Raw genomic sequence first — 25,716 nt, 5'->3', positions numbered from 1 at the left:
GTATTTAAGGTTTTAGTTCATTGTCCATATTCACTATACTAATATGACTGAGCAGGTAGTAATATTGTGCGCACCTATTGACAATTATTATAAGGTACAATACCCAGATTGATTTATTGACTAGGTCATTACATGTGATATATTGATTAGTCAGACCATCGGAAGTATAGGTCATACTATGTAACATAAGCAATTGATTAAAATAAAAGATTTTATTGTTAAATGATTTACTAAATGATTATATATGTTTTATCGTACTTGTGCATTGGATTATACAATGATTATTGTTTCCAATTCATGGTTCTTTATATGATTATTATGTATTTACCATTATTAGTAATCTTATGAATGTTTTATTAACCCAGTTGATGGCTCACCCTTTGTCTCTTACATTTTGCAGATTATTATGTATTTACCATTATTAGTAATCTTATGAATGTTTTACTAACCTAGTTGATGGCTCACCATTTGTCTCTTACATTTTGCAGATTGAGTTTATATATGGATGTTTTTGTTGGAGACTTCAATATGCAGTTGAGCTAGTCTTCAATAACCATTTTTTTTTTTTAAATTTAGTGTGGATCAGATGTCAAGCTCGGATTATGATTTTTGTTATTTATTGTATTTTTAGGTTGGTTTTGCTAGATGTAAGATTACTAAGTACTTTCTCCTGAATAGTTTAAGGTTCGGGAGAATGTGAAAGTTTTTTCTCTTTATTGTATTGAATATTGAAGTTGACTAAGATGATATTTTGATATTTGGGGTTTTCAGGAATACTTTTTAGTTTGTGTATTTTCGAAAGAGGTGAAATTAAGGATTACGGATGATCGAACGGAATGTTTCCTAACATCTTGATTCCCAACGGCCTCGGAGAGCCAGGGTGCTACAGATATTCATTTGAACTAATAACTTCCCTCGAATTCCTGTAATGATATTTTCCAGTGATAGAATTAAGTCAATGTTTCCCTGCAAGCCAAAGCAAACAGATGTAGTTTATCATAGTTTCAAACAAGATTTTTGTAACCTGTCCCACTGAAATCTTCTCTGCAAAATTCGAATGACATGCTTGATTCACAGAATTTAACTGTCTTATTCTTCTTATAGCCCATCCAATCCATACAGCTCCATTCAAAACTGCCCTACGGGACCAAATGTTGGAAATATAACTTGGAGAACAGCAGCTATTTTTCTGTAAGAACCTGTTAACTAGCACCCAGAATAAAATCTTGATTTCTTCTTTCGCAGGAAATTCAGATTGATTTAGGTTTTAGCGACTATAAAGGTGCTGAAAGCCCTGGTTTGTCAACCGGTCTTTTACTAACGAATAAAATTTTATGAAGGAACTTTGTGTCTTTTTTATCCTTCACATTTCACTTATTCAAGTGAGATTTTTCACTTACAATTCCGAAAAGCATATGCATTTTCATCAATCTGATCATGATCCTTCACATTTCACTTATTCAAGTGAGATTTTTCACTTATAATTCCGAAAAGCATATGCATTTTCATCAATCTGATCATGATCATGATATAATTACAAAAACCTAATTACAACAAGGCTGGTTTGTAATTAGAAGAGTAATTTCTTTTATGAACACATAATGTATGCAATTTACATTTATGTCGCGTACAAGATATTGACAGCAAAATTTGTAACACCATCATCAATCGTAGAACTAATGGCTGATAATGTTGAGAAGGGACACTCTGGTTTTGATCAAACGCCTTTGAAGAGATTCCAGGCCCTGTTCAAGAGCTTGAATGCTCAACTCCAGATTCCCCAGCAAGTTCAATGCATTTTCAGCACTTGTGCGGCTGCTAGATTTTCTTGTCTTCTGATGAATAATACTGTTTAGTTCAGAGTCCACTTTATCAAATTCATCAGTCTCTGCTGCATTCTCTTCGCATGATATGCGTTTGGAATGCATCAGCTTCGATACCAAGGACCAGCCACGGAAATGTAGGACAAGAGGGATTCAAACACAGCAAGTGCAACTCCTTCAACCTCTCTTAAAATCTCAATGATTGCCGGGGTTTCATTTTCTGAGGAAGTGACTTTGCATCTGCTCTTCAGATCTCTCAAGGACTTGTGGATTACTTTGTTTGACTTCTTTCTAGAGCTCAAGTACTCACCAACTTTGTTAGCAAGCCTGGACACATCACCTCTTCTTCTCCGCAAAATTGATTGAAGTTCTTGTGTATTTTCCTTCATCTTGCACAAGGCCTTTTTAAGTGGTTCAACTCACGCCCTTAAGCCTGAGGCAACAAGAGCAAATTTTTGACTAAGTCATACAAATTAACAAGGCCATGTAAGTTGTTGCTTATGGAAGAAGAGGTGGTGGCTACGGTAGCCTTTAATCTGGAAAGATGCTCATCTATTTGAGGAACAATTGGGTGAGGTCTAGTTGGGAAGCTGTTTGAAGGATCATAAAAATGGGATTTTGCATTCAAGGTGAACAAGCCATTTCTGAATTTGGCTAAGCAACTTGCTTTCCACTTCAATGTATATTTGGGAGTGGAGACAAGACTCAAGAGGAATCTCATCTGCAGATCTCGATAAGGCCTAACATGATCCCGCTTTCGATCTTAATTAGCATCCTTCGTGCTGATGTTTGCTCATTGTTCCCCACCATCCTTACTCATCTCACATGCACAAAATTATTATCATATACTAATGCACGAGTGGCATTAAACACCGTGTCTCTTAAGAAGACGCTTAAACATCCAATAAAATGTAGCTGAGATATGCCTTTATGGGAGCTAGGAGCCAAAACTGCAGTGCCACTCGTGCAACAATTTTTGTTTGCACATGATTGAGATTGAGAATAAAATAAAATATTCACCAAATTGCAGAACCATTCATGCTCATTTGCATTTTTTTTGAAACATTTGATGTCTTCAGTCTTCTTTCAGCCTCTTTTTTTTTTTTTTTAATTATCAAGGGAGGATCTTCATTCAGGTTCATACGATTTATTTTATTTCCCCTGTGGTAATATAAAATTGATGTACACGAGTGGCGTTGACGATAGCATTTCTTCTGTCAATGAAAGGAGTAATGACTGGAATGCATCACTTGCAAACATATAATTCATAATTATTAATGTATATATCACTAGCGAGTAAATTCTTGAACTAGTTTATAAATCATGGACTTTCTATTTATAAGTCATGGATTTTCTAAACTAAGTAGACGCAGTTTAAATTACAAAGTCCAATAGCAAACAACATTTACTTGGTTGTTGGGTCTAGACCGTTACAATTGGTATAAAAAATGAGCCTAGACTGTTACAATTTATTCCGTTGGTATCAGTGCAGTTTGGTCCGTGGGGGGAGTATGTAATATTTCACATCGCTAACAAGTTTCTGTACTAACTTATTTACAAGTCATGTGCTCTCCTAACTAAGTAGTGATGTTTTGTGTGTTTAGATAATATCAACTTAGTTGTTGGGCACTTGGGCTCATTTTAAGAACTCACTCACTAATATAATCCAAATTAGCGTATCACTTATAATTGATTGAGTGGTGAGCATCTCGTCAATTCATTTTTTAGGTCCACTCTAATTATTTCTCTTCACTCTTCACGAAATTATTTTTTTAATCTTTTTTTAGATCTATCTTAATTTCTTTTATTGCCCTGTAACACTGCAACAGTTTTTACTTATAGAATAAATAAAAAAATAGAAGAAATATAAATATTTCGTTGCAAGAGAGGCATTAGAACCGTGTCTTCTTTCATACAATCGATATATTTGCGTCCTCTTACTCAGATTATTCATTTCAAACAACTCAACATATTTCCATGTGAGATGGGAAACACATATTGCTGTGCCACTCGTGCTACATTTTAATTATGCACATGTAAATCTTTCCAAATAAAAAAGTTGTACATGCTCGTGCTAATTTGTATATTAAAAAAGATTGATATCCTCTCTAGGCCTTGTAAATTTGTTTTATGTGATTAATGTCGCCCTCCTACCAGGTTTCCCAGCTCATTTTCACGTTTAAGATCAAAAGCATATCTTCTTATAGGCCAAAAACTTAAAATTCTATTTCACAAATAATTATACAAAAGATGTGATGCACGAATGGCGAGCTGACAGTTTTATTTTCTTAGGAAAAGGCTAGAGCTAGATAACTAACTTGTATAATTGCTCAATTTATAATTCTTGATGACAGTCACAGGGTTGTTTTGTAATTTTTTCCTCCATATGCTTACATGAAATTTATATATCTATCCACAGTTTGAGTTAATGCATGGTCAAAATTATGATTACAGGCTTTGCAGTAGCTGTCTTCACAAGAAAGAAATGAAGAACAACAAAGGATTAACAATTTTGATTCGTTCAACACGTTGCAGATACTTCTATGCAATGAGTAGAATCTGTTATGAGTATTTTGTTAAATTTTTTACCAGCACCGTAGTTACAGAGTCTAGAACTGGAAACACAATTAACAAAGCCTCGAAAATTTTGATGGATGGTGTTCCAGGAACATTAAGTTTTCTTCCTATATGTTAGTCTCTCTTGAATTTGAATTGAATTATCCAATAATGAGGACATTTGATTGCTAAAGCCAAAAGGAAAATGATAAAGAGGAATAAGAATTTTGATTGGCAAATAAGAGTGTACTAACTTATAATAAATTTTATTATTTTTCTATCATTTACAAGAATGTACAACAAAATTGCAACCTTTATCATCTTCCCGTCTAGTGGCTGAGGATGTTGAGAAAGAACACTCTGGTTTTAATCAGACGCCTTAGAAGACTTTCAAGTCCTCCTTCAAGATCTTGTGTGCATGACTCTAGTTTTCGCAGCATGTTTTGCACATTCTCAGGATTCAAGAAAGTTGATTTGCTTGACTTGTTTCCAATGAGAGAGTACAATTCAGCATCCACCGTCTCGAATTCATTAGTCCCACTTGCTTCTGCATCATATGTTATGCGTTTGGTATGCATCAATTTTGAAACCAAGGACCACCGGCTTTGCTTGGATTGTGCTTTTAGCCCAGAAAGATATGACGAGAGAGATTCAAAGACTGCGATGGTGACACCTTCCACCTCCCTTAGTATGCTGATCATTGCTATAGTTTCATTCTCCTGGCAAGAGCATGCGCTGCTTTTCAAAACTCTCAAGGACCTCCGGATTGCCTTGTTTGCCTTCTTCCTAGAGACCAAGTACTCACCAACCTCATGTGCAAGCCTGGATTCACCACCTCTTCTCCTTCGCAATACCGATTCAAGTTCTTTTGTCTCTTCCTTGATTTGAATCAAGGCATCCTTAGTGGCGCCGCACATATCCATCAGCCTGAGAGACCGATCTAGCATCTCATCAACCTGCTTCCCATTGCACTCTTGGGCTAAGGCTTGTTGTGTGTTAGGCAGAAGGAGCAAATTGTTGACTAGATCATACAAATCTGAAAGGCCATTGATGTTGTTGCTTATGGAAGAAGACGGGGTGGCTTCGCTAGCCTTTAATCTGAAAAGATGCTCATTTATTTGAGGAACAAGAGGGTGAGGTCTAGATGGCAAGCTGTTTGAGCGAGCATGGAAATGCGATTTTGCATTCACGGGTGAACAAGCCATTTGTCCTACGGATAGATTTGAAGGCTCGGAACTTTCAATGTGCAATTTGGTCATTAATTTGCTTCCATCCCCTCATCATTGTTCAACATATATTTTGTGAGAGGAGACAAGAGGAACCTCATCTGCAGATCCCAATAACTCATAACATGATCCTGATTTCAATCTCAATATTTTTATGTCGATGTCTGCTGGATGTTACCCACCACCTCAGCTCAACACACATGCAAATTCATATCTATATCTATATATATATATACACACACACTTAAATCATAAAAATGTGACGATATATATGAAGAATACGTTATACTATATATATATATATATATATGAGAGAGGTGCACGAGTAGCATTGACACCCTGTCTCCTCTCATACAATTAATTCTTTTAATTCTTTTGGACTCATTTCAAACGACTCTCCAAATTTCAAGATAACTTAATAAAATTTCCAAAGGGGATATGCCTTTATGGGTGATGGGAGACCATATATCGCGGTGCAACTCGTGCTACAATTTTAATAATGCACATTTTTCAAGTAGGTTATCTCGTCGCTCGTGCATATTTGTATCTTGCGAATTAAAGATTGATATCCTCTCCCGGCAAATTTTATGTTTTAATGTCTCCCCACCAGCCGCTGTCACGACTCATTAACCTTTCATTTTCACGTTTTAGATGAAAAGGGTATCTTCATATGAGCCAAGTTGTTGGTTATACAAAAGATGCAGGGCGCGAATGGCCTTGACAGTCATAATTTCATAAGATAAGGCTAAAGCTACATAATCAGCTTGTATAATTGCTCAATTTATAAATCCTGATGGCGGTCGCAGGCTTGTCGTGTAGTTTTCTCTCATTCGCTTACCTGGGAAAATTTGAGTTACACTTCAGCTCGTCCTTGGCAAATATAAGGTCAAATTAAATATTTAGCAGTAATGTTCACAAGGAAGAAGATAATGTTTGACTTAACCTTGATGACCGCGTCCATATGTTTTAGATAACAGAATACACAATAAGGCCACAATATTAGAGTTGGGAGCACACGATAGAATTTGTAGATTTATTGCAGAGAATAAGGCAGAAAATTTATAACAATAAAAGAAACATATTTGACAGTAACTAAAGGAAGAGAGATTTTTTTAGTAAAATACACTTGTTATTCACTATAATACTTTTTTAAACAGAGTTGGAAAACATAACAGAAAACAAAATATCTTCCTAATATCAAGCCACATCTAACCAGATATTCCTAAAGACTTGGTCTGTTGACCAATTATTTAGCAAATCTGTTACTGAAGCAACTAAGACACGTTTCCAACACTCCTCCTTGTCTTAGTAGCTGCAGAGGCCTAATTTGTTTCTTAACATTTCAAATCTACCTTTTGGTAGAGCCTTGGTAAAGATGTTTGCAACTTGTTCCTCAATCTTGCAATAAAGCAATTTAATTTCGCCACCCTTTTGTACTTCTCTCAAGTGATACAACTTGATCTTGAAATGCTTAGTCTTACCATGAAAAACAAGATCATTTGAGATTGCAATTGCAGCTTGGTTATCTAAATGAATATGCGTTGGCTCATTTTGATCCATATGTAAATCTGCAAGTATTTTTCTAATCCAACTTCCTTGATTTACCGTAGCATTTGCTGCTACATATTCTGCCTATGTTGTACTTTGAGCTATTACATCTTACTTCTTTGAAGACCATGAAAAAACTCCTAATCCAAAACTAAAACAAAAACTTGCTGTACTTCTCACGTCATCAACAGAGCCTGCCCAATCACTATCAGAAAAACCATGAAGCTTAAAATTTTGACAGTTTGAATATTTAATGTCATAATCTGTTGTGCCCTTACTATATCTTACAATCCTTTTGGCTGCTTAAAAATGCACTTCACTGGCGCAATGCATGAATCTTAAGAGTAAGCTTACTGCAAACATTATGTCTGGTCTGGCGGTTGTAAGATACATCAAGCAACCAATCAGGCTTCTATATTTGCTTTCATCAACTTTTTCTGCTCCATCATCTTTGCCAAATTTGTCCTTCTGATTCATTGGCGTGCTGATACTTTTGCAATCTTCCATGTGAAGTTTTTTTAGTATTTCCTTTGCATACTTCTTTTGGCTTATGAAGACTCCATCATGATCTTGTGTCACCTCCATTCCCAAGAAATAGGACATCAAGCCAAGGTTTGTCATTTCGAATACTTTGAGCATTTCAACTTTAAACTCCTATACCAGCTTCTCATTACTTCCTGTAACACGGAGATCATCAACATAAACAGAAACTATAATTGAGTTAACATATGTTCCTTTTACATATAATGTAGCTTCACTTGGACTTTTAATGAATCCAAGACTTTGAAAGTGTTCATCAATCCTGTCGTACCAAGCCCTAGGAGATTGTTTAAGACCATATAAGGCCTTCTTCAAAAAGTAGACCTTCTCCTCTTATCCCTTGACTTAGAATCCTTCAAGCTGCTCTACATAAATCTCCTCTTGAAAATAACCATTTAAAAAATTTTTACATCTAATTGATAAATCTTTCATCTTTTTTATGCTACCAAAGCAAGCAATATCCTGATTGTATCCAAGTGTGCCACCAGAGCAAAAGTTTCTGGCTTTGTATTTATTTACAGAACCATCTGCATTAAGTTTGGTCCTGTAAACTCATTTGACTCCAATAATCTTTCTGTGTTGAGGCTTATTCACCAACTCTCAGGTGTCATTTTTTTCAATCATTCTGAGCTCCTCTTTTATTGCTTCAATCCACTTGTTGTCTTTCTCTACTTCTTTAAATTCTGCAGTCTAAAAAATAGCAACATTGCTTCTTTCATAAACATCATATAAGGGCCTTATACCTCTAACTAGGACATCATCTATGTCGTCATCAACATATAGCGGTGTATCTATCAACTGCTTCTTTATACCCTACTCCCAGTTCCATTGTTTATCCTCTATAAACTTGACGTCTCTACTTACAAGAATTCTTCTATTTTGCTGTTGAAAATTTCTGTAAGCTTTTGATGAATCGCTATATCCAATAAAACTTCTAGTTCTGCCTTGTCTCGCTTTACCTATGGCACATAAGAGAAATAAAGACAACCAAAAGTTTTGAGGTTCTGCAAATTCGGTTTGTAACCAAACCACACTTCAAATGGAGTTTTTTTTTTTTCTACAAAACCCTTGTTGGCAACCTATTCAGCAAAAAAACTGTAGTATTTGTGGCCTCTGCCCACAGCTTGTTTGGCATTTCCTTTTCATACAACATACACCTTGTCATTTCCATAATCATTCTATTTTTTCTCTCACTTACACAATTTTGTTGTGGTGTGTAAGGAGTTGTGAGTTGGTGTTTAATAAGCTTCTTCGCAGAACTTGTCAAAAGTGTCATTTGTGTATTCTTTCCCATTATCAGACCTTATCTTTTGCATCCTGCAACCACTTTGATTCTCCACTAAAGCTTTATATTTCCAAAATATATTAGCAACCTCAAATTTGAATTGAAAAAATAAATCCAGCAAAATCTAGTATAATCATTAATAAATACAACGTAATATTTACTACCATTTAAAGATGATGTTTTCTGAGGTCCTCCAACATCCGTATGTACAAGTTGCAACTTGTGTGTTGATTTCCATGTTGTTTGAGGGAAATATTTTCTAGTTTGCTTGCCGTATTAACAAGCCACACAATTTGCTAGCTTGTCCTCCAGCAAAGGAACACCTTTCACCAAATTATGTCTCTACATATATAAAAGTCCATCATGATGGAAATGCACGATCCTTCTATGCCACAATTCTACATTGGTTACAGTGCTTGAAAATGTTATTTGCTCCTCCTCTAATAGATTTAAAGTGAAGCTTTTTGTGTTCATCTTCACCTTGAATACGTCTCTACCTTCCACGTCTTTGCAAGCACTATTTGTCTTCAAATATAACTTTGAAGCATTTTTCAATCAACTGGCCAACACTAAGCATGTTCTAGTCAATATTAGGAACGTATAGAACATCAATAATATACTTCAAACATGTTAAGCTTTCTAAAGCCATTGTTCCTTTCCCTTTGGCTGAAATAAATTCACCATTTCTGATTTTTACTTTGGAAATGATTGTTTTATCAAGCTCTTTGAAGAGCTCTTGGTCATTAGTCATGTGGTTTATGCAGCCACTGTCAATCAACCAAGAATCGCTAGAGTTGTTGCTTGTCGCGAAGCATGTTGCGATAAAAAGTTGCTCCTCTTCATGTTGCTCCGAAGAAGTATTTGCCTCTTCAGGTTGTTGAGACTTGCAAATCCGCTCCATGTGTCAAATCTTACCACATTTTCTGCACTTGACATCAAGCCTCCACCAACACTTCCTTTTTGAATGATTTGTTTTTTTTTGCAGTGTGGGCATGCTGGATAGGTCTCATCATTGTTCTTGTTATTGTTGTTGCCACTTTTTCTTCTTTTTGTTGTTCATGTCTTTACCTCCTCCTGAACTTTTTACCTTTGCTTGAAGAGCTCCCTCCATCGTTTCTTCTTTTCTCATTATTCTCCTTTGCTCTTGTGTCTGTAATGCATTTACCAATTCTGCCAAGGATATTCTTGATAAATCCTTAGATTCTTCTAGTGAAGAAATTTTAAACTCATATATTTCAGGCACAGTAATATGAATTTTTTGCACAATTCGTTCATAAGAGAAGTCCTTACCAAGCAACCTCACCTTATTTACTATACTCTGCAGCTTGTCAGAGTAGTCTTTGATGGTTTCTGTTTCCTTCATTTTCAGCATTTCAAACTCCCTGATCAAGTTGAGTGCCTGCATATTTTTAGTTCTTTCATTGCCTTGGTACTCCTTTTTGAGGTAGTCCCATATACTCTTCGCTGACTCCAAATTCATAATTCTTGTAAAGATAGTGCTTGAAACAGTAGAGAATAGGCAAGCTTTAGCTTTAGACTTACTGGTCTTCCTCTCTTTGTGGGTCTTAAGCTGAGCCATTGTAGGATTTCCAGTGGTGGCACATCATAATCTTCCTCTATAGCTTCCCAAAGATCTAATGCTTCAAGATAGACTGTCATTTTAACAGCCCAGGCTTGATAGTTATCACCATAAAAAATTGGTGGTGTAATATGGGAGAAATTGGTTTCAGTTTCCATTCTTGAAGGTAATTAAAGTTGTGGTTTTTGGGTTATTGTGTTTTTGTTTTGTGTTTAGACTCACACAACTCACAGGTCCCTCAAGAAAAAAAATACTCTAATACCAATATGTAGATTTATTGCAGAGAACAAGGCAGAAAATTTATAACAATAAAAGAAACATATTTGACAGTACCTAAAGGAAGAGAGATTTTTTTAGTGGAATACACTTGTTATTCACTGCAATACTCTTTTTCTACAGAACTGGAAAACATAATAGAAAACAAAATATCTTCCTAATATCAAGCTACATCTAACCAAATATTCCTACAGACTTAATCTGTTGACCAGTTATTTAGCAAATCTATTACTGAAGCAACTAAGACACGTTTCCAACAGAATTAACAATTGATCCAAAATATATATTATAGAGTCTTTGCAATGAATATTAAAGTGTCCCGTCTCAGAAAAGATTCTGAACAAAAAAATTGATTTGTAACTAAGAGTGCATTAACTTGCAGTCAATTTATAGACGCATTTTTGTATCATTTACAAGGATGTACAGCAAAACTGCAACCACATTCATATTCCAATCTAGTGGCTGAGGAAGTTGAGAAGGGACACTCTGGTTTTAATCAAACGCCTCTGAAGGCTTTCAAATCCTCCTTCAAGATCTTGTGTGCATGACTCTAGTTCCCCCAGCATGTTGTGCACATCCTCGGGATTCAAGAAAGTTGATTTCCTTGACTTGTTTCCAATGAGCGAGCACAATGCAGCATCCACCTTCTCGAATTCATTAATCTCAATTGCTTCTGCTTCACATGTTACCCGTTTGGTGTGAATCAACTTTGAGACCAAGGACCACCGGCTTTGATATGATTGCCCTTTTGTCCCAGAAAGATATGACAAGAGAGATTCAAATACTGTGTAGGTAACTCCTTCCACTTCCCTCAATATGATGATCATTGCTATAGTTTCATTCTCTGAAGAAGAGCATGGGCTGGTCTTCAAAACTCTCAAGGACTTGTGGATTGCCTTGTTTGCCTTCTTCCTAGATCTTAAGTACGCACCAACCTCATTTGAAACCCTGGGTTCATAGCCTCTTCTTCTTCTCAGTGTTGATTCAAGTACTTGTGTGTCTTCCTTCATTTGCGTCAAGGCATCCTTTGCAGTGCCGCACACATCCATCAACCTGAGAGACCTATCGAGCACATCATCTACCTGCTTCTTATTGCACTCTTGGGCTAAGGCTTGCTGTGTGTGAGGCAACAGGAGCAAATTGTTCAATAGATCATAGAGATCTGAAAGGCCAATGATGTTATTGCATATTGAGGAAGAGGTGGTTTCGGTAGCCCTCAATCTGCTAAGACACTCATCAATTTGAGAAGCAAGCGGGTGAGGTCTAGATGGCAAGCTGTTTGAGCGAGCATGGAAATGGGATTTTGGGCTTGAGGATGACGTGGCCATTTTTCCTAGAAGGCTTAAAACTTCAATATACAATATGGCTAGGTTTGTTTGCTTTCCTCATTTGCGCTGCTCAATATATATAACTGAAGAGGGAGACATGAGGAATCTCATCTGCATTTTCTCAATGAGTTCTAGCATGATCTCGATTTGGATCTATCGATTTGCATGCCAATGTTTGCTCAATGTCTCCCACCATCAGTACTCACAGCACAAGAACAGATCCTGTTCCTGGAGCTCATAATTGTCTTAATATAATTAACACACACATTATTTTCTAAAATGATGCATAAAATATATTGTGGACCAGTCGCAATGCCACCTTGTCCCCTCATAAAATTGTAACCTGATAATTTAATACAACTTGATCTGTTCCAGTACAAATATGATCATAAAATAAGCTGGATTCATCGGTTGGTGTGGTTCCTATGATATTGCCGATCAAGCTGGGACAGGACTTCATAAGAAGACAAGATTTCAGAGTCCCAATGGCCAGAATAGAAGATTGTGGAGCCACTCGGGCTACTACTTTTTCATGTCACTAAGATCAAAAACAAGTACAGACAGTTCAAATTTGTTATGAAAGAGACAGATGCCACATTTCAGCACCGGTTGTGCAAGCTTGTAAACATATAATAAAAGTAACACAAGTTTTTTTTTCTTTCCCTTCATTTTTTTTCCATTTTTGATCTAAAAGAGACCTCATACATGCATTGCAGACACAAGTTCAAGAACCGAACAGGTTATCACAATCTAATGTAACACACGCTATGTAGAATAGCTCAATTACAGTTAGTGTTTGAAAAACTGCAATCTATGAATGAAAAGGATCTTATCAGCCATTGATGGCAAGGATTTACATGTTTTCAATTTCTGTACATGCATATCTGATGACCTACATATATGATCACTAATGAGAAAAAATTTTACATGTATTAACGCCAACAAGTATTTATCTACACTTGAATTTCAATTGTGAAGACACTGTTAGTTTCCATCTCAGGATTTGTGCAAATTAGGATAGCCTCAACAATAATGGGGTAATTGTGCATTGACTTTATACACTACCATTTTTTACGATGCCCTTGCACCTCGTTGCCTCTTTTCTTCAAGTGCAGCTCCTTCAAGCAACATGTCAGCGGCATCCTTCTGCATGTCCAGTTTGGAAAGTGCAACCGACTGCATATAGAAGGCCGTGGGCCAATCTGGATGAGCACATTGGGCTTGCATTGCATCCAGTAGAGCAGCATCTGATCGATCAGAAAAGAGATGGCATAGACTACGTCGTGCATAGACAGTAGGGGATACCATGATGTTTACATTTATAAACTGCACAAGGGACAAAGCAGAGGAAGCTTATGAGGACCAAACCTAGCACACAACAATGTATGATGACAATTAACTAAAATCTGTTGTTTAGTTAAAATTCCAAAAGAGAAAATAGAACCAGCTTTTGCAAAATATTTTCAATAACCAAAAAACCATCTATCAATGATGCTTCAAAGGAAAATAACACAACTGTAGAAAACAAATTTTCATATTGAAATCCAATTTGTTACAACTTTCTCCCAATCAGCCACCCATGAAATAGCCTTTGACTTCAAATTCCATGTTCAATTTCATAAGGTAATAATTTTATTATTCATAGATGAACAATAAATAAAAGACCATACCTGAGAGTAATAGTCAATAGCAGTTTTAAAATCTTTGTCACGGAAAGCAGTGTCGCCCTGCTTCCTGGCCTCTAGCATATCCCTCATCTGTTGTGTCCATTCTTGGAAAGATAACTAAGCCAATTCACATTCATAGAAATCTTAACATAAAGTTCGATGGTGGAGATAATTAAGAAATTCGCCTGTATATCAAACATACCTCATGTGTTTCTTTATCGTCCCTGTAGTGTGCCATAACCAAGATCTGATGAATTGCTGTGAGGTCCATCCGTGAGCAAGCCTCAGCCAGTGGCGAAAGAGGGCGCTGTGGGGTTGATTGGGCTTCCTCATGTTTTGAAACTCGAAGCATGACATTTGATGGAACCTAAAACAAATAATGTGTCAGCTACTATGAAGCGATGGAATTCACATACATCTTTAATCAAACATGTCGAAAGATTGCATATCAAAAATGTTACTGGCTCACTATGGAAAGAATGCTGCCCTGATGATTGGAAAATAGAATAGTTAAAAAGGAGATCAATTGCTTACATCAGATTTGGTTTGCAGTCGAGCAAGTGTCACAACAAGGTTCTTTGTACTAGGCCGCTCCCTGGGTTCATATTGCAAACATTGCGAGGCAAGGCCAACCACCTGTGTTGCTTCTTCAGAAGAAAATTTTCCTTCCAAATGTGAGTCCATTAAGAGATTGAGGTTTTCACCCCTTATCATATCAAGAGCCTGCATATATTGTCACAAGCAAGCTAAAGTTAGAACTTGTATCTTGATCAAGGTTCAACCAAATTGCAGAAACAGCATCATGCTATTAATACAAGCCTTTTACATCATATATACAACACAAAGACTCAATCAAAATTCAAGAAGAAATAAAGCCAGAGAAGCAAAAAGAATTTACAACAAAACCAAGAAATAAGGCATGCAAAACAACAGATGTTACAACTACTGTAAACCACTTACATGACTTGGAGGGATATGCTTTCCACTTAACAAATCCAGAAGCACAGTTCCAAAGCTGTATATAACACTCTCAGGAATGACCCTTCCTACAATTCACAAATTTTGGCAATGACCGTAAGCACAATTAAATGCATAGAAGACAAATAGTTAGTTTAGTACTTTTAGTAATTCAAACAACATAGACCAATAAATGGCCAGTTATAAATAGTAAAATTTTCTCCCAAATAGCAGATTCATCAGTCAGTCTCTTGATTTCCACCTTATAATCAAGTATATTTAGTCCAGCATATTCGTTTCCATACAATGTAGTTGTAGCCAATGATGGACCTATCTTGACAGTCAGAACTTGATCCACACTTGATGGAAGAACATAAAATTATTATTATTATTATTATTAGGGAAATTATCATTCATATACCCTATATTTGCTCTGTTATCAAAAATACTACAACACTTTGAGGGTGTATCAATCATCCACCCTTAGTTGACAAAATGTATCAGCCGACCACCAAACCGTTAGTTGCCGTTTGAAAGTTAACGGAGTTACAGTGAATTGACGATTTTACCTTTGAAAATTATCACTTGTATACCCTTAAATTCTCTTTTTATCACTTGTATACCCTTAAATTATCACTTGTATCATATGAAAAGACCAAATTACCCTTCTGACGTCATCATACTTAAACAGCAACTAACGGTTTGATGGTCAGCTGATACATTTTGTCAACTTAGGGTGGACGATTGATACACCCTCAAAGTGTTGTAGTATTTTTGATAATGAAGTAAACTAAGGGTATACAAATGATAATTTCCCTTATTATTATTATTATTATTATTATTATTATTTTCATTATCATTATTATTATGGTTATCATATCATCATCAACATCATTTTTATTTTCATTATCATTATTATTATTGTTATCATATCATCATCATCATTTCCATACGATGTAGTTGTATCCGATGATGGATTATCACATAAAAATATTATTATTGTTGTCTTCTCTTTGATTATTTTTCTCATCTTGATCAAAAAAAGTAAAAGGCATGAAGCCTTTTGTGATTACTAACAGAATTAGAATCTATCTTGACTGTCAGAACTTGATCTACAAAAGTTCCAGAGATAAGGAAACAAGGTGAATCCTCTTAGTTTGAGAATTTAGAAAATTAAATGATAAAAAATGAGAAAACTGAAAGAAAAATTTTAAAGCAGCTTACCATTCTTTAGATACTCTGGAGGTGTGTAGGCCAGATTAGTACTATAGCTTTTCCCATCCATACTATTTTTCATCAAGCCGAAACATGAAAGACGTGGATCACCATCCTACAAGGTACATAAATCATTCTAGATAAGAATGGATGCTGATAAGGACATAGAAAGAATATCATTATATTAACAGTAAGCTTACTTCATTCCTAAAAGGTGATACCTCATCGAAGAGAACCCTATATGCATTCAAATCATGGTATAGTGGACGACCCTCAGTGTTACAGTAATCTAAGGCTTCTGCAATGTAAAAGGCTACTCTTAAACGCAGTGGCCACTCAATGGTTTGTTTTTCCCCTGCAAGGTATGAAGAAGGGCTAAATGAAACCAACCACAAGAGGAAATGTATATATTCATTCTCAATCTGAAAGCATATCCACTAGAGGAAATTCTAATTTTATTAGTGACTGAAGAGAAATCAAAAACAATAATCTGTGATAGAATGCTCTCACTTGGAACGTAATCAAGATGATAACAACTAGCATTATGCACTAAGAACCAGTTTGTAATGATAGGCCTATACCAGTTCAATTCATTCTTCAATTAATAAACCAATTCACCAAATACTACCTGGGAGATTAATCAAAGCATCCACTGCTTTGTGTTTAAGTGTGTGAACTGAAGAGGAAAATATGATTTACCCTCAGAGCACATTTAACAGAGGCAAAAAGAAATTGTGCCCATCAGCATCAACCAATTCATATTATAAATTTACATCGCCACTTCACTGGTGGATTTTATATGTCAGAACTCTGAGAAACTATCAATCTTTAAGATTGAAAACAAGCAATTATCTATGTGATAAATTCCAGAGAACACAAGTTGAAGTTTAAACAACAGATTAAGACTTAACCAAACAAGAAAACAGTTACTGATGCATCTTTAATATTCTAGCAAACCATCCGAATCTCCATGAATGTAGCAAATGCAGTAAGAGCAAAAGTATACAATCTTGGATGCACACTATGCAACAAAACAAGAAATAAAACAAAATAAAGAAAAAGATTACACACAATGGAATAAATGCTTAGCAAGAGTATCATTAGGCATGTACTCAGCAACAAGCAACCTCTCATCACCAGCACAGCAATACCCTATCAAATTTGCCAGCCTCTTGCGCCGCAACTTCCCCACACCTTCGGCCTCCTCCTAAAACAACACTCACAACAAAACCATCACCACATCATTCACACAAAACCCACATAAAAGATCAATAAAAACTAAAACCCAAAAGAACATTAATGTTACCTTAAACTGTGTTGGGTCAGGCCAAGCCACCTTAGTAAACTTCTTGACGGCAATCCACTGGCGATTCTCTAAACGACCTTTGTACACAACGTTGGCAGCCTTTTCGCCGCTCTCAGAGACTATGTTATCAGAACTGAAGTTGTTGGTGGCGGCTCTAAGGTCCAAGAATGAAAATTCAGAGAACAACGGAGCTTCTTCATTTGTTGGTTGTACTGTTGCAGTAGGAGTAGCAGTATCAGATTCTGTAGAAGCTTCCTTTCGTTGTGTCAGTGGCCGCTCGTTCATAACTTCGTCTCTTTCACGCTGAGTTTCTTTCAAGAACGATGATTCACAGCAACCCATGATCACTGATTATGTGTTGAATCTTTTGTGATTGATGTAAAAATGAAAAACTATGTATTGGGGTTCTTTCTTTTATTCAGTTTTTGATCTTGGCTTGCAGCTCATTGGTTGAGGTTAAATCAAACACAAACAGTACAGAATTTTCAACTGTTTTTTTTTTTTTTTTCCCTTAGTTAAAATATAAAAATGCAGTAACAGTAGCGACCCTACAAGTACAACATTAATCTTCTGATTGAAATAAATAAAAGGTGGGTTGTGGGTTGAGTTATTTACCTAATGATCTGTGTAACATATGATAAAAACTAATCATTTCAGGTTCATATGTATTAGGTGTCTGATCAAAGTTCTTTACCTAACATCACTTTAACAAATAAGATTCGAAGAACTTATCATTGTAAGCCTATTTGAACCTAATTTGTTAAATAAGGCACAAAACACAAAAATTAGAATCAAGTGCCACGTTTGTTTTTGTTGCTGTGCTTGGGCTATTCATAACACAGAGAAGCATCATGGATCTACTATTAAAAGGGTAGAAAATTGTTGTCATGTTGTGGTACTGCTGTGTTATTTATGACGATTAGACATCATCCATCTACATACAAATGTGTTAACGTAATGACACGATTAGGCATCATCCATCTACATACAAATTGAATTAAACAACTCTTAAAAGTCACATGAGTTATATATATATATATATATATATGGCATTGAAAGTTATGCAAAGGCATATATTCTCCAGCAGGAGCTGTCCCCAACAAATTTTCTTTATGGTAGTAGTGCAAATGATGACGTGCCGGTTTGTTGATGCCTTGCCCAAGTAATTTATTCAGGATAATGTATTTCTTTTCATCTACAATGAAGACTCTTAACAGTCACATTGTTAGGTGTTTGGCAAAGGTCAAATTCACAGAATTAAATTAATTTGATTAATTAATACAGGACCCTTAAGGGGGGTGCTTCCAGTGTCCTTAAGAGTCAAAGGTCTTATATGTACACAGAATAAATAAATACTCTATCTAGCATCTAAGAGAAAGAAAGAAGAAAGAAAAAGAAAAAGAAAAACAGCTATTCTATCATACAAAAGACGATATCTGGCCATTACTTCATGACTTACGTCACCTCAAAATAGCCCGCCTCATAATCCTAAATTCCCATGATTGTCATGCAAAACTGTGAAATTCACTCACTTGGATTATTTTGCCAGGTCGTGAGGACCTTCAAGTTTGTTCAGTCGCCAAAAACTGACTTATATTTTCCACAACAACCCAGATTATGCTGCGGCTCATATGCATTACCCATGACAGCCTCAAATCATCCAGCATCAGCTTTCCCTTGCTTTGTTCTCTAAAATACAATGTGGCTTTATTTGGTGTCAATTCAGCAGGTCTAGCTCCTTCATTTGACAATGACAACTGATTGAAATCCTCCAAAATTCTAAATCACCAAAATGTTTCGACCAGACTCGAGAATTGCCGCCATCGTACCAACTATCCTCCCAAAACTTAGAACACTGGCTAAGCAGTAAGTGCAAGGGGCCAAGGCAAATGGATGTCATGACAACCCCTCAAAGCTCTTGGCTGCCATCTCCATACTATGTTCTAATTGGAGTACAAAAAGCCAAAGAAACCAGGTCAGTGCACTTACGCAAGAGAGAGAAACCAATTGTATCGTATGGCTCTATGAATTTCTTTCATTTCCTCTAACAGGTCTTTCTTCTTCAGCACGTTGCAAGAGCTCTTCATAAGCTTTCACTGATTCAGCTGTGAACCTCTCCATGGCCTCAAATATGCGCTGCAGACTCCCCTGGAGACTACCACTACCAGTGTCACTCTGATACACAGCATGTCCGGATACCAACTGATTGTCACCATCCCCAGAGACCAGAATGATTTTCTTGTCCAATGCCTGAAGCTCCTTCTGTAACCTCTGATCCTCTCTATCCAAATTCCTAACTTTTCTTTCGTAATCCTTATTCGCCCCCATCTTCTGGCGAATTTCTAATTTATCGTGTTCCCAAAGTTGAAGCACACTCATTGCAAAGACATGCATAGAATCAATGACTTCCTTCTCAGATATTCTAGCTAAAGCTTGAAACCACTGATTACAAATTACAAATATAGGTGGTGCACCCATTCTACCAGGCGAGAAAGGAACTATTCCATCAGGTGTTTCTTCAGGTTCATACAGAATACACTTTAAAAGCCAACTATTCAGGGCTTTCACATAACCCTTCTGGGAGCCAATCCATGTAGAGAATCTGGTAATCCAATTCAGAAGTTCATGCCCAAGCTGAGATGTTGCATGCAGATGAGCATCGCCAAGTTTCTTGCTGCTGGGACTTAAATTTTTAGCTTCTCTAATTGCTTGACACTGAATGCGATGGCATTCAAGCATACTTTTCCACATTCTGGTTAACCTAAAGTAAACAAGATCAACATAAACCACCATCAAACCAACGCAAAAGAATATAAAGCATAGAGCTGGCAAAAATAATCAACACATACAACAATGCCACCAAGAACAGACATTGGGAACAAGCCACCATCAAGAAAACAAAACCCATTAATATTAACAAGCAAAGAACAAAAACATTTATAACTCCAAATGTAATTATTCTTCGCCCTGTTTTTCCATTTTAGGATAGAATATTTAATTATGTGAAATGACTAAATTTGACACTGGAAGCAAAGAACTAGGATACATATATATCTTGGTTGAAGCACATCAAGTAGAATCTCACCCCCCAACTTAAAACGTTTCCAAATGGATTGACCAAAGAGCATTTCCCCGAAATAATACTCAAATGCTGGTCATATGCAACTTGGAAAACCATATTCCAACCATAGATGAATGAATTCCTATAATTCACGGCTGTCTTCATTTTAATTTGAGGTCATTTAAATTTGAGGTATCTATCTCCCAGCTTGAACTTGAATTCATGAACACATCATTATACATGCTAGCCCAAGTCTATGGCATCAGACATCATGGATCTTTAACAACCGTAGCCGATGTTTTGTTGACTTTCTTTTTTTTTTTTTCCTCTTCACTTGTCCTCACCCTAGCTAGTTCCCTTTCAATTAAGCACATGATTTTTGCACTAATTTCTCATCCTTTTTCTCAAGAATATAGGAAAACATTAGCATTCAGTTGAAAAATCCAACTTGAAACCCCTCCACCCACGACCCCCAAAACACCCACTCAACTAAATGAAGCCATGAAGCAAAATACGTAAAAAATATGTCAGGCATCAAGGACTTGATGTACACCAGATAGCAGACTCAATATTATCACCAGATTACATCAGTTTATCAGCTAAGTATTCAACTCAAGAGTCATGAAAACAAAAAATATAGAACCAAATAAAAGATGAAAAACCAGCAAGAATAGAAAAGAGAGGATCACAAACAAAATACCCTTGAATTAATTCATTTATCTGTGGCCACAGCTCTTCATCTCTAATCTTATTGATTGTCACCGAAATCTTGTCAACTACTTGAATTGCCATTCCTATTTTCACTGACAGACTCCGAATTACAGAACGTGTATCATCAACTTTATGAGGCTCAGCGCCCCTTTCATCCAGACGTTTCAGCTTACGGACCTTCCTGTCATGAAGTACTCGCATCTTTTCCTCAGCCTACAAAAGCATAACCACAGAAGCCTTATCTACGACAGTTTGAATACAAGAACTAGCAAGATTAGAAATATGGAATACAAAAAGGCCTATTCCAACAAATCTACATTATGACTGTGCCATTCAGAAAACCACAAAAAGCCAAACTACATTGCTGGTGCAGAATCTTTATTGCACAAAAGATTCCATAAATGTTCACACTGAGAAACATAATTTCATTGAAAAACATACTTGGTAATCTTCTCGAGAATACAACCAACAAGGACAGCCTTCAAAGGTCAAATGTGAGAAAGGGAAAAGAATAAATCATCGAACCCCCCCCCCCCCCCACCCCCGCGTTTTCGCAATCGAAAATAAACACAAAGGTGGGTGAATGAAAATCTAGACCATGAGTGGATTCCTAAAGACTAAATTTACAGGATATCAAAAGATTAAGAAAATTAACATGGTCCATATAAGGATATACAAACCAAAAATCATGCTCTTTGTGAACAAAATAAGGTCAATCTGAATTGTTGTAAAAGTCAATGGCAAGGAAAAGTTTAAATGATTAAGGGAAAACTAAATAGATTCCAAGTCGAATCACATAATTTAGAAACCAAAAAGACATAACTTACCTTAACTTCATGATAGAGTTTCTTCTCCCAAAGATACAGCTTTTGTAAGGTAGCAGAGAGACTTCTTGTCCTCATTGCCATATCTTCATCAATATCCAGGTAAGCCGGGCCACCCTTGTTAGTTGAGGATGACGATTCAGCACTTTTAGAAGTAGATGGTTGCGAGGATACCACCGATAATGAAGGTGTAACAACATGCAACATCTTTGAAGCTGATTCACAAAGAGCCATAGTATTCAAAGTTAAGTTGTAGCTATGAGCTAACTTTTGCCCAATTCAGCAGAATTAAACATTTAAAAGCCACTTCCTTCAGTAAAAAGAGTGCAAACATACACTTTAAAAAAAGTATAAACCGATCTATATGCTTAACATTAGGTAATTAAATTTAGCAAAAATTGACAAAGTCCTCACAGATCAAGCAAAAGAAGATATCAGAATAGAAGTCCTCACTCCTTAAAAATATAAATAAATAAATTGGGGTAAACAATAATCAAATTAGGAGTATCTTTCATACCATATTTCCGCTGATATGGAAACCTTCCTACTTCAAGCATCTTTGCAATTTCACTTCCAGAATCTGAAGCCCTCTCAAACTGAACCTCAATTTCTGTAGACACATCAACAGCATCTTGCGAACGGGGTCTAGCTGCATTGCTCCGCTCTTCATTCCTCTCCTCATCCACAACTTTCTTCTCCACAACATACTCATCCCCCTCATCCACACTAGGCCTTGTCTGATATAAAGAAGCCTCAGCATCATCACTACTACCACCACCAATATGCCCATCCTCTTCATCGTCCACAGCACCACCTCCGCCACTGACGCCGCTGCCGCCGCCGCCGCCGCCGCCGCCGCCACCATCCATAAACTTCCCATCTCCATGTACTTTCTTGACCACCTCATGTTGAAACTCATCATCTTCCAAATCAGGAATCCCCTCTTCTTCCCTCAGCTCTTTCGAGTCCCGACTTGGAGTATTATACTGCTGGTAGTACTTCTCGTAACTCTCAAAAGGGTTCAAGAAATCCCACGCAGACGCCCTCGGCGGCGAAGGCGGAGGCGGTGGCGGCTTCGACGAAGAAGCCCCCGGCCCGGCCGGTGGTGGAGGCGTCGGAGATCCATAAGGAGGCGGGTAGCCATAATAGCCAACAGCACCAACACCACCACCATACGAATAAGCAGGAGCAGAGCCAGGACCAGGACCAGGACCAGGACCAGGACCAGGACCAGGACCAGGACCAGGACTACTGGTAGGATATTGATAAGGATAGGAATTAGGATAATAAGAACTGGAAGAAGCTGAAGATTCACCCACATGATAATTTTGTGCAGGCTTTCGTTCATAGACAATACTGGGTTTGGCTTGACTCTTCATATAATTCATATGCATATGCGTATTTTGAGAATTATACCCACCTAGGGTTTCTTGATCCATACTCATCATCTGATTGAAATTCCCAAAATTCCCATAATCAATATCGCCAAAGCCGAAGCCGGGTCCGGGAACTGGGGCAGGGATATCATCATGATTATCATGAAGATGATGACGCAAAGGCGAAGAATGACCCGAGAATGATGAGCCGGACCCAGAGTCGTCCTCCTCCGGATCCGAATGGAACTGAATATGGCCAGATGAATTAGAGTGCGAATGATGACCCTTTACAGCTGACGACGACGTGGTATCCTGAATTTTAATCCCACCCGAATCACCGCCTCCTTTTTTAGCAGTAGGCAAATTGAGCTTAGGAGACAAGGGGGAGCCGCCGCCGCCAACGTGGCCGGTATAGTCTTGATTGGTGATGAAGTTATGTAAAGAGTGGCCCACTTGTTTGAGGGAGTGGACGTAAGCAACATGGGTGTCGGCGAGTACATAACGTTGGTGTATGGCTTCGTCGAGAAAAGCACAGCGTTCACGACAAAGCGCGACGGCGGGCAAATCGTCGAGCTTGGAGTTGGTGCAACCCATCAATAGTTGTAATATGTGAATATATGTATTGGGTTTGTTTGCTTGCTTGTTTTAGATCGAAGAAAACATGATGATGGCGGGAGCGGCAGTGCTTGTGCTTTGCTGGGGGAAGGGGTGTTTGTTTCTCGAGAAAATTTTAGGATGGTGGAAAGAGAGAGAAAAAGTGGGGAAGGACAAGGGGGAGGGGAATCTTGACAGCGGGGAGAGTGTCGTCGGGTTGTGTTGTAGCAGAACATCAACAGAAACAAAATTAGTGATTACTACTGAATACTGATTATTTGATTGATGATTCCTCCCTCACTGGATAAAAGAAAAGTAGTGGAAACTCAACTCAACTCAGCACAGCAGCGTGTTGTGGCTTTTTTTTTTTTTTGGTAAATTTGTTGTTTTTTAGTTCAGTCGGTGTGTGTATGTACTGTAATTCTGTAGTATAACGTGCGTTTAAATAGTTATAATAATAATAAATAATAATAATTGTACTCTTTTTTTGTAAATAATGTAGATCCCTGGACTTTTGCATATTCACATAAATAAAACGAATATTTATTTTCCTAACATACAGGCCCCAGATAAGGTAAATATCTTTTTGATCCTTATATTTTAAGCTAAGTATCTGTTCAAATTTTACATTTTATAAAGTATCTCAAAACACCCTTAGCATTATATGCGTGACACTCGTACCCTTATTTTTTTTTCTTACTATATTTTAGAGATATTAATTTATTTATTGATAAAAAGGTATATTAACAAATTAACCAATAATTTTTTTTATTTGCAAATTAACCAATCGTTGTTAATATGAAAGAATTGCTATTTTTCATAGCCCTGCAACAATCTTGTTAATAATCATTGATATAAAAAATAATAATATTTGTCAAATTAACCCTAAAAATAAAATAAGAACAAAGTTTTAGGATTAATTTATTAATTAATTTTTTTATAGATAAATTAATTTAATGTCCCTAAGTTATTATTACAAGGGGTATTATTGTAAAAGTTATGAAAAAAAATTAAAGATATGACTGTAACATATTCAACAACATGAGTATCCTGAGGTATTTTTTAAAATATCATAATTAAACAAACATTTAGCCTGAAATGTAAAGCTATATAGATATGTGTATATATGTGTGTGTGTGTGTGTATCAAATCTTTCTGATAGTAGTGTTGAAAGTAAATTATACTACTAGACTACTAGGAAATGTCTTGACTTGAATTTTATATTACAAATTTATTTATAATTACATCATAAAATTTATCAAGATTGTCTTGATGTAGGTTTTAAACTTGTCCCAAAAATATACTCTAAAAAATTATGGCTTCATTCTCAAATTGTGATAAACCGTACTTACATAACACACACACTATATTCTCACTGAAAGTAATTAACTTAATCATAAGGGTATTTTAGTCAATTAAATATGGGTTTAGGACATAGTTGATAAAAACGTACAACTATGATCTTGGTTATAAAAATAAAATAACTAAAGGATTAAAAGTTATTGCCCAATCCGTATAAGGAATGAAAATTGAGAGTTACAGAGTACAATGAGTCATTATTTATTACTTGACATGTACGTATAGGCATTATGCAAGAATTTAGTCGTTGAGATCTTTCTTGATTTTCTATCTAATTTTAATGTAAATGGTTGAATTCGAAATAGTTTCTTGATTTTCTATCTTTTAATGATTTGAAAAGAGTATCTTCACCTAAGGCTAGCGTCAAATTATTTCACTAATTAGCGGTTGGATGAAATATAATCCCAACTAAATATTTAGAAGAATAACAATCTCATATAATGTATTAAGAACTCAAAATCACTCATATAAATTTAAAAAAAAAA

General features: G+C 36.4%; 4 protein-coding genes across 8 annotated transcripts; all 4 read right to left on the bottom strand.

The window, feature by feature from the left end:
- Positions 1 to 1,676: 1,676 nt before the first annotated feature.
- Positions 1,677 to 5,613, bottom strand: LOC102608662 (hypothetical protein). Its single transcript, XM_015532789.3, has 2 exons — positions 4,717 to 5,613; positions 1,677 to 1,900 (listed from the first exon to the last, which is right to left on the bottom strand). The coding sequence occupies exons 1-2, from the start codon at positions 5,582 to 5,584 to the stop codon at positions 1,677 to 1,679; spliced, it is 1,092 nt and encodes a 363-aa protein (XP_015388275.3). The 5' UTR covers positions 5,585 to 5,613.
- A 5,522-nt stretch (positions 5,614 to 11,135) lies between these two features.
- LOC102608365 (uncharacterized) lies at positions 11,136 to 12,372 on the bottom strand. The gene has a single exon (XM_006486779.3). The coding sequence runs from the start codon at positions 12,159 to 12,161 to the stop codon at positions 11,289 to 11,291; it is 873 nt and encodes a 290-aa protein (XP_006486842.2). The 5' UTR covers positions 12,162 to 12,372; the 3' UTR covers positions 11,136 to 11,288.
- A 181-nt stretch (positions 12,373 to 12,553) lies between these two features.
- Positions 12,554 to 17,866, bottom strand: LOC102624709 (serine/threonine-protein kinase BSK1). 5 transcript variants are annotated; one of them, XM_025102293.2, is made up of 10 exons: positions 17,307 to 17,860; positions 17,072 to 17,207; positions 16,201 to 16,355; positions 16,010 to 16,115; positions 14,789 to 14,874; positions 14,363 to 14,551; positions 14,031 to 14,195; positions 13,832 to 13,945; positions 13,227 to 13,487; positions 12,554 to 12,699 (listed from the first exon to the last, which is right to left on the bottom strand). In XM_025102293.2, exons 1-9 carry the CDS (start codon positions 17,646 to 17,648, stop codon positions 13,233 to 13,235), a joined length of 1,548 nt encoding a protein of 515 aa, XP_024958061.1. In that variant the 5' UTR covers positions 17,649 to 17,860; the 3' UTR covers positions 12,554 to 12,699; positions 13,227 to 13,232. The 5 variants fall into 5 exon arrangements, with proteins under 5 accessions (XP_024958061.1, XP_006486634.1, XP_024958062.1 ...); XM_006486571.4 differs by lacking the exon at positions 12,554 to 12,699 and having other exon boundaries at positions 12,885 to 13,487; positions 13,832 to 13,918; positions 17,307 to 17,866; XM_025102294.2 differs by lacking the exon at positions 12,554 to 12,699 and having other exon boundaries at positions 12,885 to 13,487; positions 13,832 to 13,918; positions 16,222 to 16,355; positions 17,307 to 17,858.
- A 688-nt stretch (positions 17,867 to 18,554) lies between these two features.
- On the bottom strand, positions 18,555 to 24,290 carry LOC102624434 (protein ALTERED PHOSPHATE STARVATION RESPONSE 1). Its single transcript, XM_006486568.4, has 4 exons — positions 22,420 to 24,290; positions 21,906 to 22,117; positions 21,068 to 21,291; positions 18,555 to 20,067 (listed from the first exon to the last, which is right to left on the bottom strand). Exons 1-4 carry the CDS (start codon positions 23,870 to 23,872, stop codon positions 19,329 to 19,331), a joined length of 2,628 nt encoding a protein of 875 aa, XP_006486631.2. The 5' UTR covers positions 23,873 to 24,290; the 3' UTR covers positions 18,555 to 19,328.
- Positions 24,291 to 25,716: the final 1,426 nt, after the last annotated feature.

The sequence above is a fragment of the Citrus sinensis genome, chromosome 8 (assembly GCF_022201045.2).
Source record: "Citrus sinensis cultivar Valencia sweet orange chromosome 8, DVS_A1.0, whole genome shotgun sequence".
NCBI lineage: Eukaryota > Viridiplantae > Streptophyta > Magnoliopsida > Sapindales > Rutaceae > Citrus > Citrus sinensis.
Note: the sequence above shows the minus strand (reverse complement) of the source record. Positions and strands in the feature narration are given on the sequence as shown.

What these genes read in the sequence shown, in the direction of transcription:
- LOC102608365 (XM_006486779.3), bottom strand. Translation starts at nt 12,161, where the DNA reads ATGGCCACGTCATCCTCAAGCCCAAAATCCCATTTCCATGCTCGCTCA.
- LOC102608662 (XM_015532789.3), bottom strand. Translation starts at nt 5,584, where the DNA reads ATGGCTTGTTCACCCGTGAATGCAAAATCGCATTTCCATGCTCGCTCA. An exon ending in GTTCTTTCTCAACATCCTCA is followed by an intron (nt 1,901 to 4,716) that starts GCCACTAGACGG and finishes TATCATGCGAAG; the next exon opens with AGAATGCAGCAGAGACTGAT.
- LOC102624434 (XM_006486568.4), bottom strand. Translation starts at nt 23,872, where the DNA reads ATGGGTTGCACCAACTCCAAGCTCGACGATTTGCCCGCCGTCGCGCTT. An exon ending in TCCATATCAGCGGAAATATG is followed by an intron (nt 22,118 to 22,419) that starts GTATGAAAGATA and finishes TTTGTGAATCAG; the next exon opens with CTTCAAAGATGTTGCATGTT. An exon ending in AACTCTATCATGAAGTTAAG is followed by an intron (nt 21,292 to 21,905) that starts GTAAGTTATGTC and finishes ATGCTTTTGTAG; the next exon opens with GCTGAGGAAAAGATGCGAGT.
- LOC102624709 (XM_025102293.2), bottom strand. Translation starts at nt 17,648, where the DNA reads ATGGGTTGCTGTGAATCATCGTTCTTGAAAGAAACTCAGCGTGAAAGA. An exon ending in TGCTAAGCATTTATTCCATT is followed by an intron (nt 16,356 to 17,071) that starts GTGTGTAATCTT and finishes CATACCTTGCAG; the next exon opens with GGGAAAAACAAACCATTGAG. An exon ending in TATCACCTTTTAGGAATGAA is followed by an intron (nt 16,116 to 16,200) that starts GTAAGCTTACTG and finishes TGTACCTTGTAG; the next exon opens with GATGGTGATCCACGTCTTTC.